Below are 13,822 nucleotides of genomic sequence, written 5' to 3'. Positions count from 1 at the left end.
AAGTGCAATCACACCCGTGGATCAACAAGCGCTGAACCGGAAGGAAGCGGATCAGATCCCCTGACGATACCCTATACACCATGACAGTCCAAAACACTTACCTCATCGCGTACAACGCGCTCTCCTTCCTGTTATGGGGCCATATCACCGTATCAACGGTCCTGCAGCTGCCGGGCTTGTACGCCGAGTCCCGGCTCGCGGATCTATACGCTGACGTGCTGCCGCTCCTCAGCGCGACGCAGACCCTGGCACTGCTCGAGGTCGTACACGCGGCACTCGGCCTGGTGCGCGCCTCGGCCGGAACCACGGCGTTGCAGATTGGCGGCAAGAATCTCGTCGTCTGGACCGTCATGGTCAAGTTCCCCGAGATCATCACCGGCAGCGGCGAGAGCAGCCAATGGGGCGTCGCCTTCTTCCTGGGCTGCGTCCTGGCCTGGGGCTGTTCCGAGATCATTCGCTACGGATACTTTGTGGCTCAGTTGAGCACTGGTGATACACCTCGCTGGCTCAAGTTGCTGAGGTAAGTCGCTTCTCGTGGCTTGTTGCCCGGTCCTGTGTGGTCTTGCAGAAGGCGTAATGGCTAACGACTACATAGGTACAACGCTTTCCTGCCTCTGTATCCAATTGGCTTGTTGAGTGAGGCTGGTCTGGTGTATCTGGCCCTGACAGAAGGTACTGGTGTTGGTCAGTTCTACAAGGGATACCTCTTACTTGGACTGCTCACATATCTCCCCGGTTCGTATCTCTCATCTCGAGCCCAAAGTATGTTTGTACTAACGTAATATATGCAGCCGGTCCTTTTCTGTACACCCATATGCTGTCACAGAGGCGAAAAGTGTTGAAGCAGCTTTCTGGCAAGAAGAACTAAGGTAGCCAGAGAATTCACCTCTAATTAGCCTGCCCCATTAATCGTGATTATGGGATGGTGTACTCCTCCGTCATGTGGCCGCAGCACCAAATATCTCACAAAATGGAAACCCAACATCCCTTGGAAACACTGGAGACATTCGAAAAACTTGGTTGATTCGAAGCACTAAGACGCACAGCACTCGCAACATAAACTTCATTAATCTTATCAATCTACTGTCGACCCGCCATTTTATATCATGGAATAATGCCCAGTACGACAGGACATCACCTAGTGTCGCTCCGAAGCAAGCTGCTCGGCCGACTGCGGGAACTCCTCCGTGGCGCTGGGATGCTCTCCCAGACCCTTGTGATGCTTCCCCAAATCGGCTCCCTGTAGCCTGGCACTGTCAATACCAGCGGGAGCGCCGACGCCAGCCAAGCCACCACTCTTCCTACCACTTGAACGACTGTGGCCGCCCTTCATCTTGTTCTCCTCCTGGCCTTTCACGGGCTTGCCAAGTCCCTTGTTGAGGGTCTGCGAATCGGCGCCGGTCAGGGTGTCACTCGCGCTTGTGCGTGTGGTGTCGAACTCATTGAAGGCCTGGCCGGGAACCTCGCCCTCGGTGTTGGCGTGGTGCGAGAACTCTTGCGGGGCGGTGCCGGCAGGGAAGACCTCGGCGTGGTACTCTGGGATGGCATCATTGCCAACCTTGGTACCAACGGCGTGGCCCTTTCTTGTGAGAGGCTCGGAGGCGGGCTTCCGGGCGCTGAACTCCTCGTGCTTGGCAGCCTCTGATGCGGCATTGGCACGTGTGGTAGGCATGTTGGTCAATCTGAGAGAAAATTTATGCTTATTCGTTTTCTCGATAAAGACTATATGGATACTTTGATCGAAAGTGATGGATGCTGGTCACTCGGTGCTTGTACTTGATAGGTGGATGGTGAGAATCAAAGCAAGCACTTCTTGGAGCATTCTGAGCTTCATATACCTTTTCTCGACTCCCCTCGACCCCTCTATAAGCTTGTTCTTTGCTGTATGATGACATCAAATGCTCATAAGCATGTGCAATATGGCAACGGATACCAGCCCTACTTCTGACATCATTCTACAGTGAACGTCGAGGGGAGCCGGTGACGAATATGCCATCTTTGACAGTGGTTGACGAGGAATTGCAGCTGTTGCAATTGAGTTTTGGCGGACGAGGTCAATGAAAGAAGAATATTGTTAGCTGATCACTGACTTCATCAATGCATCACCACCACCAGCCCATTGTACGCCAAGGGACACCGGAGCATTTGCTGCGAACCATGTTATCAAGACCCAGAATGGCCCAATTTTCCCCTACCGTGGGATCCAATCACCAAATGTAATATGAACAGATGGAATATGAAATGCATCAATCATACACTGTATGTTGGCGGTCGTGCATAGAACATCCCATTTGCTGCATGTCTTCCGAAGTGTCCGGGCTCCCGCTCTCGCTCTAAATGGTGGGAGAGCCTCAATCATGACTAATCCACCAAGATCACGGGCCACAAGATAGCGGCACTCATCACTTGGCGATGAGCCTTTTTGGATTCCTTCTGGCCTCGTCGTGTCTGACGTGCCACTGCGGCTAAAGTCGTGTACCATAGTACTGCGGCATGGGCGGCTGACTTCCTGTGCTTCTCCAAGGCCCAGGCTAGAAGCTGAACGAGCTTGCCGCTGTCTGTTGGCAAAAGCTCGTGATGAGTAGTAGCCCTTCCCTTTAACCTAGCGAGAGAAAGGCGATAGCTGGCGAAGAGCGAAGTTGATGGTCGTATTCACTGGGAAGGGGGTTTATTGGCGCCGCTGCCGCTGATATGTCCAGCAGCAGCAACAACAGGGCCAGTCTATTGATACTAGCTTTTCCAGACAAGTCATGTGTTGAGAGAAACCATCTATTTCTTTTTCTCCCTTTCTTCTCCTGAGAATTCGAGACAAAGAGAAAAGCCACCTAGACTGACAGGTGCGGGCCGAATCGACCAACAGTGTGTGCTCTGTAGATCGGAACAGTCTTGTTGGACTTGAGTCTTGGCTCGCTCTGGCCGTTTGAGAACTGGATTCCGTTTCCCCCACCATGCCAGCACGGGCCAACACAGCCCCCCTCTGAGCCCCGCCAATCTCCATCATATTGCCTTTTTTAAAGCTTGAGGAAAAAAAGAAAAATATTCAAGGTTGCTCATAAGCTCAAATGCAAGTGGTGCGCATTTTAAGTGTCCGGGGCCAAAAGAGAAGCCTTTGAAATTGCGCACTTTACTCTTGTCTCAAACATGGCGTACATATATTACAATCTAGCAAAGGTAAATCGCAGATGGATATTTATTGACTCTCATGTCTCCCCATTTTGTCTTGATATTTGATAGAGTACTGGTTGCCTTGAGTGAGGATTATTTTTGGTGGCTTCAGCCAGCTGCATTGTGCTGGAAGTGCCGTCTTATTAGAAGTGCACTATCAAGGCAGCTAGCTACGTTACCTTCGTACACTACACGGTACTCCACGACAGAGAGGGATGAATCAAATGGTTGTGCGCCCTATCTGCCTGCCTGCCGCCTCTGGCTCCCTCACATTCTTGCCCCCAAACCTCTCAATACGAGACTTTTGCAGTGGCGGCGGCTAGATTGCACACTGAGATGGTGACTAAACCGCTAAGAGTATCAATGCGACCCAAAGCCCGGTTTTTCCTTGCCAGGTGGTTTTAAGGCGGGCGCAAGGGCGTTTAATCAAGCACTCAGGCACTGTCTGGGGCGTCAGGGCTGATGGGAACGAGAGAGAGAAGGAGAGTTGACCCCCAAAAAACAACAACTCGGTGCTGTCGGATATCACCAAATTTCATACTTCCCGACTGCCGTGTGCATTCGGAGGAAAAGAATAAGGGACAAGAAGATTGCAGTAGTTCATCCACCTTTGTTTAGATTGTCCCGTCCGGATTTGGGGGTTCATTGGCAACCTCCAGCAGAAAATCGTGTCAACAAAGGTGACGTCGATGCAAGAAGGGCCCAAACGCAGCGGACAACAGGGTAATAGTCATATGCACCCCTGCGGCGGACCCTTGGTTAGCGATCGACGTTCAAACCCAATCAGGGCAACGTTCGGCTCTAGTCTGCCTACTTTGCGTACCTAGTGCAACTGCACCTAGCCAAGCACCCAAGCCAGCCTCCCATCTTGCCCATGGCAACCAGGTTACCAACCCGGACATCCAAAAAGCCTGAGTCTGTGGTGAGCTGCTGACAAGAGGGCAGCTGATCCCCCCTCAAAAAAAAAATAATACGAGATGATACGAATCTGAATCTCCCTCCAGGAAAAAAAACTTGCAACAGCTTGTTCTCTACACTGTCAATTAGCAGAGCAGAAAAAGAACCAAGTCTATCCGTGGTTGCTTTTGCTTCTTCTTGACCCATCCATCGCAAAGCCTGAAGGTTCGGCAGCAGACAGACGATTGCAAACGCCCACTAAACCCACTCACTCGTTTTGCGCCGTTACATCACTTGTTCACATCGCTCTTGTTACACTCAGAGTCGCAGCCAGCGTTCATTGCCAGACAGACCGCCCCATTTTCCAGCAGGCGCATTTCGATTTCAAGGAAATTTGTTCTGTCGTGCTTTGTTTTTTCTCATCCAAACCAACAATCCGCAAATCTCCCGCTGTTCCCTTTTCTTGTTTCCTCGGCGCATTGCAGCATCGCAGAAGCACGGCATTACGGACCCGTCTTGTCACGCCTCACGACTTGCGACCAGACTAAAGGTACTGCGACCGCTACGACCCGTCCGACAGCACTACGTGCAACTACGACATTGATTATTACTTGCACTCAGAGCACTCACACACATTTCCGCCATTCCTGGAGTGGCTGTTACTGCTAAAGTGCAAGACTAGAACAACCCCCACCTATTAATTTGAGCACTTGTCTCAGGATCCCAGCACACTCTACAACACTCGCATGAACAGTGCCAGAGGCGAGCAGCGATCTTCGACCTAACTAGACGAGGCGCCGGTGAATCAAAGTGCTCTCTCGTGAGCAGCACTGGCAAGAGACTGACTGGACTGGGGGGGCCAAAGCCAGGAATCAAGCAGAAAGCAGTGCCCTTCCGTTCGCCTCGGTGGCTCTGCTCCATTCCTAATCTACTGCATACCTCCCTACCTTCCTAATTGCTGCAACCCTGCTCCACATCCCGGGCTAGCTATAGGAAGGACTGGGCGGAAAGACGCAGACAGATAGCACAGGACAGACAGACAGCCAAACAGACAGGCGAACGTGCTAAACCATGGAACGTGAGCGTCGTTATTCATTTGATTCCGACCCTGGCGAACGTGCGCCATTAGACAGTTCCAACCATAATCATCAATCTCCTCCGTCGTCTCGCCGATACAACAATCGCAACTCCCAATCACACTACTACCAAGACGAACCTCCCTCCATCTACAGAGACACTGTCAACACGTCTCCCACACGCGCAGGCGCTCATTCCAACTCTGATTTCACTCGTTTGAGGGAGGAACGTCGTCGCAGTCGCTTAGCTGAAGGTGCTGCTGTCGCTACTGGGGCTGGTGCTGGGACTGGAATCGCCCTAGCTGCAGCAGATTCGGCAACTGGTGTACCACAGCCGCCGCCGCACCGAGAGAGTCTGAACAGATCTGACTGGACCACTGGAGCTGCACCCACCAACATCACACCAGGTGTTGACAACTTTAGCGAAACCGCTGCCGGCGGACTGGCTGGTATTGCTTCGACAGTCGCTCAACAAAACGCCCGACAAAGTGGGCTTGACGCCATGAGAGGCAACGACGGTTACGACTATGGCTACGGCCACCAACCCTATGGTCAACAAGACTACAATCAATCATACCAGACATCACAACCACAGAACTCACCCTATGGCCAAGGTTCATACAATAATTACGATCAACACTACAACTCATCATCAGCCTATGGCCAGCAAGGCTACGACGAAGGAGGATATGATCGCGCATACGACCAGGGTTACCAGACCTCGAATCAATACTCCAACGGACCATCGTCATCATCTTCACACATGGTGCCAATGGCCGCAGCTGCTCTGCCAGCTGGCGCAATCACCCCCAGAAGCCATCAAAGCTTTGCTAGCGATCCATTCAACGATTCTCGATATGCTTACGACCAGCGATTGGCCCCCGGACTAGGCCATGTAGACCCTCACGACATTATGGATGACGGAGATGATGGCCTGGAGTATAGTCGCAGAAACTCGAGTAGAGGCAACGTCAGTGGCGGGGCCGCAGCCGCGGGCGCTACTGGCGCCGCCGCCGCAGAGGCCTATGCTCCTGTCGGCGGGTCCCTTGGTGGAGCAAAGGAACAGTCCGAGTGGATGAAGAAGCAATCGGGAAGCTCCAAGAAGTGGAGGTGGGCCATTATCATTGTTGTTGGACTCATCATCGCTGGCGCTGTGGTCGGAGGTGTCGTGGGCGGTATACTCGGAAACAAGAACAAGTCCAAGAGTACCACTGGAGAGTCGGCTTCCGAGGACACGTCAAAGAATGGCGATTTGAACATCAATTCGTCAGAGATCCAGGCTCTGCTCAACAACGACAATCTGCACAAGGTCTTTCCTGGCGTCGACTACACGCCCCTCAACACGCAATATCCGGATTGCTTGTCGAATCCGCCGTCTCAGAACAATGTCACTCGTGATGTTGCAGTGCTCAGTCAATTGACCAACATTATTCGACTCTACGGTACGGATTGCAACCAAACAGAGATGGTCATTCATGCTCTGAGGCAGTTGGAGATGGAAGACACGATGCGAATCTGGCTGGGAGTATGGCAAGACGGCAACCAGACAACCAACGATCGCCAACTCTCGCAGATGTGGGACATTCTGGAAACCTACAATGACACCTACTTTGAGGGTCTCATTGTTGCCAACGAGATCCTGTTTCGCGAGCAGATGACTGAAACCGAGCTTGGCGACCTTCTCGACAGCGTGCGCACCAATGTGACCAGTTTGGGCTTGGATCTCAAGGTTGCCACTTCAGATCTCGGCGACAGCTGGACTTCGAGCCTTGCAGCCAAGAGCGATGCCATCATGTCCAATATTCATCCGTTCTTTGGTGGAATCAACGAGAATGAGGCTGCATCATGGACTTGGTCTTTCTGGCAGAATCATGATTCAGGATTCATGAAATCCGACGCAGCTGACAACATCATATCAGAGATTGGATGGCCTTCAGAGGGCGGCATGGACTGTTCTAGCGACACGGTATATGACTGTCCCGACATGGCAGTTGCTGGCATCGATGGCCTCAATACATTGCTTGACGGATGGGTCTGCGATGCACTTACAAATGGTACCAACTATTTCTGGTTCGAAATGTTCGACGAACCTTGGAAGATTCAATTCGATACGGAGCACCAGGCCTGGGAGGACCACTGGGGTCTGATGGATGTCAACCGTAACCTCAAGGATGGTGTCAAGATTCCTGACTGTGGCGGCACGGAAGTCGCCGCCATTAAGAAGAAGAAGAGAAAGGCTTAGTCGACAACCAATGATGTGGAAAAGGGCATCTTAGAACAAAGGTACAAGGAGTTTTTCGGACTTTTGTCATTTGGGGGAGTTGATCTGTATTATAATGAAAATGGACTGTGTCATGTGGTTGGGCATTTGGAGCTCCCCTGACAGTCACACATGGACATCGAAATGAGAAGGGAAACCTCGAGGATGGGCGCAAGAGAGCCTATAGAGTTGGGAACGCAGCTCAGCGGTGAAACGCATTGTTGATATGAGCTATGAAGGAACACGCATGATCATGGTATTCGTCCGGTTTTTGTTTCTGTGTGTGGCTTGGACCACCGGGTGTAGAGTAGGAAGAATTTCAAAGAGAAATTTGACATGGCTCGTTTTGACCTAATGCTGCAGTGAAACAAGCATGATATTTTGTGCATAATTATGTTCGCATCATTAATGAAGTTAAAAGTGTTAATATTATTGTCTAGAATAATCTTACCCTCTACCTATCTATACAACGCACTCCAGAATCAGTGATGCCGAGACTCTTCAGCCTCTCGAGCGCTTTCAGCTTCTCTTCCTCAATAGCGCGCTCAGCGGCCTCCTCTTCACGGCGAAGCTTGAGTAGCGTCTCTTCAGTCGAGTCCCACTTGGGACGGGCGACCTCGACCTGGACCTCGACAATCTTTTGTCCGGTCTTTGAAGACTCGGATTCGGGAGACGGCGAGCGTCCTCCCCAGAAGCCAGCCCAGCGGTTCTTGGACTTGGGCGCCGAGGATTCGACACTAGCCTGCGAGTTGAGCGAGGAGGAAGAGGACGAGGAGGAAATAGAGTACGACGACTTGGGCTTGGTATGCGAGAATTTGCCCCCGAGGCCCGCAGGCGTGGTCATCGGCAGCTTTGTATCCTCGCTGTAGGGATTATTCTCGCTCTCGAGAAGGGCTTCATATTCACCTGGGCTGGGCCGCATTGAATGCTTCTCCTCGGCCTCGCCGTCGGCGGCACTGCCGCGACGACCGTCTACGCCCTTGCTCTTCTTCTTCTTCATGTTGCGGGGCAATTCGCCCCGGCGGCTACAGTACGGGTCCTCGTCCTCGGATTCCGAGTACTCGGAACGGTCCGACTCGTAGTCGGTGGGATCCCGCAGCCGCCTGCACGGTTGGGAGCTCTGGGGCTTGGGCCTGAGAGAACGCATCACTGGGCGCTGTTGCTCCTCGTCCTGCGAGGAGGAGACCCGGACAAAGGGCGAGGGCGGGATCTTGACGGTCAACTTGCCTGCCATTATTGTGCACCGGGTTGAGAAGGGAAAGGATAAAAAGAGAAAAATAGAGCCGGTAGAAGGGAAACGAGATGAAATAGAAAATCAAGAATACCTGATTCTTGATAAGATGGAGGTTGTCAAAATGCACAGCTTATAGACTGCCATCGGGGATACTGGGTGCCAGAAGAGCTTTATACTTCGTGGTCTCATTCGTTGGTCTATACTGTCAAAGGTAGAACAATTGCTTGTCGTTCCTTGTTCTTTGGGTGTCTGTCTCATTGACGAGTTGACACAATGCGTCTTTGCTTCGGGCGCGGAATAAAGGCAAGTAGATAATGGCGATGGACAAGCCAGATGACCAAAAGTACCGAATCGCCTGGATTTCAGACATGATTAATGCTTGGATATTCGACGTGGAAACAACGACGAGTGATATTTGTGTTGTCGATTTCACGCGAACAGTGACGCTGAAAAACAATCGAATAATGCTACATATAATCATGCCCTGCTAAAAAAACAAACAAAACTTGCTTATTACGACCTCTGACATACAATTCCAAACATCTGATGGGCCAACACCAATGAATTATTCTTCCTCAAGACTGCATGGCAATTACTGCAAAAATGGTTTTTGGTAGTGACTCGCGCCACTCTGGTTCAGTAGCATTGACCCACATCAGCAGCAGCGACGCTTGCCTTTTCCTCTGAAAGGAATATACAGAGGCAAGATGGTAACCACGGCATCGCCGCCGCGGTGAGCACTATGGCGAATAAACAGAACCGCAATGCTAATCTGCTCGAGGACACAGATGGCGCACGTGGCCCACTGGAGATACTGGAGGCGCGGGAGGTCTTTAATGTAGACGCCCAGCTGGTCAAACTCGTTCTCGCCGGTCGCGGGGAACTTGAGGCCCTTGCAGGCCTGCAGCGTGGACAGGGCCAGCATGAAGCCGAGCATGAGGCCGTAGGCGTTGAGAATGGTGGTGAGGGCAAAGGCAAACTTGTAGGCCTTGTTGCTCGAGGGCGAGGCGGACAGCAGCCAGTAAAAGATTGTGCTCAGCAGGAAGAGTACGAGAAAGCTTATGGGGATGCCCGAGGGAAAGACTTGCTCTTGCAGAGTCTCGGTCAAGGAGAGAAGCTCGCCGAGAGTGTTGTTCAGGTCCTGAGCATTGATTGTGACGTGCTTCTCTTGTAGTTCGTCGGCGAACTGGTCTGCTAGAGGTTGGTCATTGTCGTAGTTGATGTGGGCAATGCAAGCCGTCCTGTTGGAGGATTCATCGTCGGCGTCTCCGTCGAGGGAGACGCAAGTGCCTGATAACACGATCCCGCGGTTAGCCATATGTCCAATACACTAAATGATCAGCATCGAGTACATACCGAGGTAGCCAAGTCGGACTCGAACAGGAACAGTGTCGTTGGATTTGAGCTGCACTATATACAAGTCGTCATTGTACAGGCAGCCGCAAGCGATGTAGACTAGGGTTTCTTAGCAATCATTACGAAAGTCGTGTTGGACCTGTCACTTACTGCTCATGGCTGCTGCAGCGATGAAGAGGAGAATGGACAGGCAAAGCCATTTGAACACGCTCTTGCGAGGTTTGCCTATGTCTTGATTAGCAATGTGCTCAACATGGATACTTTGTGTCTGGCACCAACCCATTGGCGCATAGTTGGGAGATCTCTTCCCTGTTCTACCGCGTGTCTTGCCAGAACCCATTTTGAAGAGAGTTGAAGGGTTGACAAGAGATGATAATAAACAAGTAGTTGGTTCGATTGAGGAGTAGAACGCTGCAGAGTCTTGGTGATTCCAGTCTGTATTCGACAACTCATTTGGATATCTGTCGTTGTTATATACCTTGATTACTTGATCCCATATAGGGGTATCCTTTTCAGCTCCATGGCTGAGCACCAACTCCTACAATGTCCAATTCTACCGAGCCACCCCTATACTTGCCCATGATGTACACTTGAACATGATGTGAAAGTAAATATGCATATTCTGGTCAGCCGCCTCCTGCATGAAACTTGACCTGGCTACTATAGATAGTAGGGCCCAGACAGGGTATGCTCCCCTTGCACACTTAATCCGGCAGCCTTGCTGCTCACCTACAATTGTCAAAAAGTGCCTGCAGCCTCGACACAATGACCACGGCCAAAGCGACTTGGCTTTCACATCATGATATGATCTTTTGTAAGCAGTCGAGATGCAGTAACTGCCTCATAACGACTCCAAGCTTGACGGTTGAATCTCCTCAGAAAATCTTTGCTGTCAGAGTATTAATCGTGCCAAACATATGTCAATTTCTGGATATGCATAGATTTGACAGTGAAGTCTTGTCCATAAGCAGCCTGGTTTTTCGTCTTTGAAAGCCATACAGGTAGAACGGCCATGTTCGGGGGCCCAATAAGCGCCATTTGGTATCAAAAGTCAATGGTGCGAAAAGCATGATAGATCTGACTCGCTCTCGAGATTGAGTAGTGGTGTGTGCAAATCCTTCTGCAAATGCAATTTATTATGGCAACGAAGCAGCCTCATGAAGAAGCCATCACCAAATGGTCATACAGGCCGGCGGCCCGGCCCCTTGTTGGAGCATAAGCTTTCCTTGTGCAGAAATGCACTTTTTAGCACGTCGAAATTGGGAAAACTCTCCCGTGGGTTTGGCTCTAGATTATGCGCCAAGCCAAGTTCCGTGGAGGCGGTGCAACCGCATACGATTGCACATTTCAGATCAAGATGGTTCTGAATTTAGTCACTACAGCTTCAGCTGTCAACTGCAATACTGCAAGGGTCGCATGCGACGTTTTGGTGAGGCTATTCCACTTCAAAATTTTCACCTTCTTTTAATTCTCGGATGAGATGAGATTTCCCATCCGTAAATGGAATCCAAGGTCTACAAATATCTCAATGACTGACTGCACATGGATTTCAGCTGACAAAATGGTGCCAAGACTGCAGCCTTACCCAAACGCAGTGAAACCAGAAAGTCTGCGAGATTTCTTTTTTGGGGGGACAGACCAGGTGGCCGGCGGCTTTTGGTGCTTTGCCTATCAGCGTCTATTCATTCTGGGAAAGTCCGCTCTCCATCCTTTTACTCGACAGACAGATGGATGTAATTGCATGTGATTATGCACTGACAACACTGGGCCGTAGCGACGGGTTGAGCTGCCGACATGTATGTTCGACGATGCAGGGCATGTATGACAAATCCTGTTTTATGTGACCGCACGTCCAACGCGTGAAGATGAGTATCATCTCATCGAATAGAGTTTCACATAATATTGCCTTACGATGGTTGGAAAGAAGTCAGTTTACGCAAATGACGATTGCTTGGTAATGCAAACAAACCATGCTACCTAGGTAGGTTAGTTTGCGTGTGGAGGCTAGTTAGCACAACATACCTTAGCATACGTCCCTCGCCAAACGCTAATATAGGGCTCAGTTAGGGGCGGGAAGGCCATAGTACATACACCTCCAAAGCCAGAATGGTTGCCGCTCAAGTCCTGGCTCCGTAGGTTCTTACAAAGTTTTTATAGCCGAAACAAGATGCGCATCTCACGACAAACAGACTACAAAGCTAACCAGTCGGACCCACTTATGCAACGCACCCCCTTTTGCAACAGGATTCCCCGCAAAACAGTGATTTTTCAATCTTTTATAATTAATTAACGAAAAATGGTAAAAATAAACGGAAACCGTTATTTCAAACTTTAGTTATATATTTATAATTAAGTGTTAAGTTATTATAATAAGCATTTTAAAATGCTATATATTATATATAATATGATTTTAAATTTTTAAAGAAATTAAAAAAATTAAAAGAATTAATATTCTTAATATTATAATATATTTTCTCGGAAAGTAAAATTATATTTTATAAATATAATTAAAACGATATAATTTAAAGTTTTAAAAAAAAAGATTTACGTTATATAAGTATTTTAATATTTTATTTAAATAAATAAAAAATATTAAATTTTAAAAATTAATAATTAATTAAAAAAAATTAAATTAAAATTATTTATATATTATAAACGTTATATAATATAAAATAAATATAATAATATTAATTAATAATTTATATTTTATTTATAATAGGTTATAAGCATAAAATATTAAAAGTTTTAATTTTAAATTTAAGGAAATATGCTTATTTTTATAAATATTTATAATATAAATATAAAACTTAAATATATCGTAATTAAAACTTAAAAATATATATATAATAATTTAAATCTTTAATAAATATTAATATTATATTTTTTATAAATTTTTAAAATACGTTTTATTTTAAAGTTTTAAAATAAATTGAAAAATTATAAAACGTATTATTTTAAAGCTAAAATTAAATTTAATACTTTTATTATACGTGTAATTAAATATAATTAAAGTTATTTTATTAATATAATTTTTATTTATTTATTTATTAAATTTATAAAATAAAATTTATATTTTTTAAAAAAGTATATATTAAAATAAATTATTATAGCTTAACAAAAGATAGCAATATTAAAAATAATTATAATATTTATTATATTATTTATAAAAGATATTAAAATAAGTTTCTCCTTATTTTTACCATTTTTCGTTAATTAATTATAAAAGATTGAAAAATCACTGTTTTGCGGGGAATCCTGTTGCAAAAGGGGGTGCGTTGCATAAGTGGGTCCGACTGGTTAGTAGAATTCTACCCGCTCTACCAATGTACCCTAGTGAAACCATGAATACTGGTGCGAGTTGAATGTCCAACTAGGAGTGTGCTCCAATGGCAGAGCTAATGAAATGGTAGGAAATTTCGGGCAGTCTTGGATATCCCTGTAAACTGCTCCATGTTCTATACTAATATAGCTGCGTTTGTCTTTCTATTCATTAACGAACTCGGTGTTTCTCGGCATGTAATGACACAGAAACGTAGATGCACGTTGTACCCAAAGAACTGTCTGATTGATGGTGAATGTACACACCGTGACGCTGAGGATGGCCATGATTGTGGGGCATCTTTGAAGCTGCTGGCATCAATCCTAGCACTTGCGCCCTGGAACGTTTTGCACAACATCAATGGTGGGGTATCTACATTACTAAGTCAACGGGCCGCTTTTTTGAATTCATTCATAGGACTCCAGATCAGCCTTCTTGACTCTCCGGTGACATGCATCCATGTTTTTGCCTGTGCAATAGTTTGTTTCAGATACAAATGCCATGTCGAGACTTCC

At 47.7% G+C, this 13,822-nt stretch overlaps 5 protein-coding genes across 5 annotated transcripts; 2 read left to right on the top strand and 3 right to left on the bottom strand.

Annotated features, from left to right (window-relative positions):
• Positions 1 to 80: 80 nt before the first annotated feature.
• On the top strand, positions 81 to 868 carry PFICI_02491 (uncharacterized protein; the record flags this gene model as incomplete). Its single annotated transcript, XM_007831072.1, has 3 exons — positions 81 to 520; positions 596 to 735; positions 792 to 868. The coding sequence occupies 3 exons, from the start codon at positions 81 to 83 to the stop codon at positions 866 to 868; spliced, it is 657 nt and encodes a 218-aa protein (XP_007829263.1).
• A 270-nt stretch (positions 869 to 1,138) lies between these two features.
• PFICI_02490 (uncharacterized protein) lies at positions 1,139 to 1,672 on the bottom strand (the record flags this gene model as incomplete). Its single annotated transcript, XM_007831071.1, has 1 exon — positions 1,139 to 1,672. One exon carries the CDS (start codon positions 1,670 to 1,672, stop codon positions 1,139 to 1,141), a length of 534 nt encoding a protein of 177 aa, XP_007829262.1.
• A 3,461-nt stretch (positions 1,673 to 5,133) lies between these two features.
• PFICI_02489 (uncharacterized protein) lies at positions 5,134 to 7,380 on the top strand (the record flags this gene model as incomplete). Its single annotated transcript, XM_007831070.1, has 1 exon — positions 5,134 to 7,380. One exon carries the CDS (start codon positions 5,134 to 5,136, stop codon positions 7,378 to 7,380), a length of 2,247 nt encoding a protein of 748 aa, XP_007829261.1.
• Positions 7,381 to 7,852: 472 nt separating this feature from the next.
• PFICI_02488 (uncharacterized protein) lies at positions 7,853 to 8,632 on the bottom strand (the record flags this gene model as incomplete). The annotated part of the gene is made up of 1 exon (XM_007831069.1): positions 7,853 to 8,632. The coding sequence occupies one exon, from the start codon at positions 8,630 to 8,632 to the stop codon at positions 7,853 to 7,855; it is 780 nt and encodes a 259-aa protein (XP_007829260.1).
• Positions 8,633 to 9,287: 655 nt separating this feature from the next.
• PFICI_02487 (uncharacterized protein) lies at positions 9,288 to 10,328 on the bottom strand (the record flags this gene model as incomplete). The annotated part of the gene is made up of 4 exons (XM_007831068.1): positions 9,288 to 9,922; positions 9,989 to 10,087; positions 10,139 to 10,213; positions 10,268 to 10,328. The coding sequence occupies 4 exons, from the start codon at positions 10,326 to 10,328 to the stop codon at positions 9,288 to 9,290; spliced, it is 870 nt and encodes a 289-aa protein (XP_007829259.1).
• Between the last annotated feature and the right edge of the window lie 3,494 nt (positions 10,329 to 13,822).

Source organism: Pestalotiopsis fici (assembly GCF_000516985.1).
Source record: "Pestalotiopsis fici W106-1 unplaced genomic scaffold PFICI_Scf_2, whole genome shotgun sequence".
Taxonomy (NCBI): Eukaryota; Fungi; Ascomycota; class Sordariomycetes; order Amphisphaeriales; family Sporocadaceae; genus Pestalotiopsis; species Pestalotiopsis fici.
The sequence above is the reverse complement of the archived record's forward strand: the minus strand, read 5'-3'. Positions and strand labels throughout refer to the sequence as shown.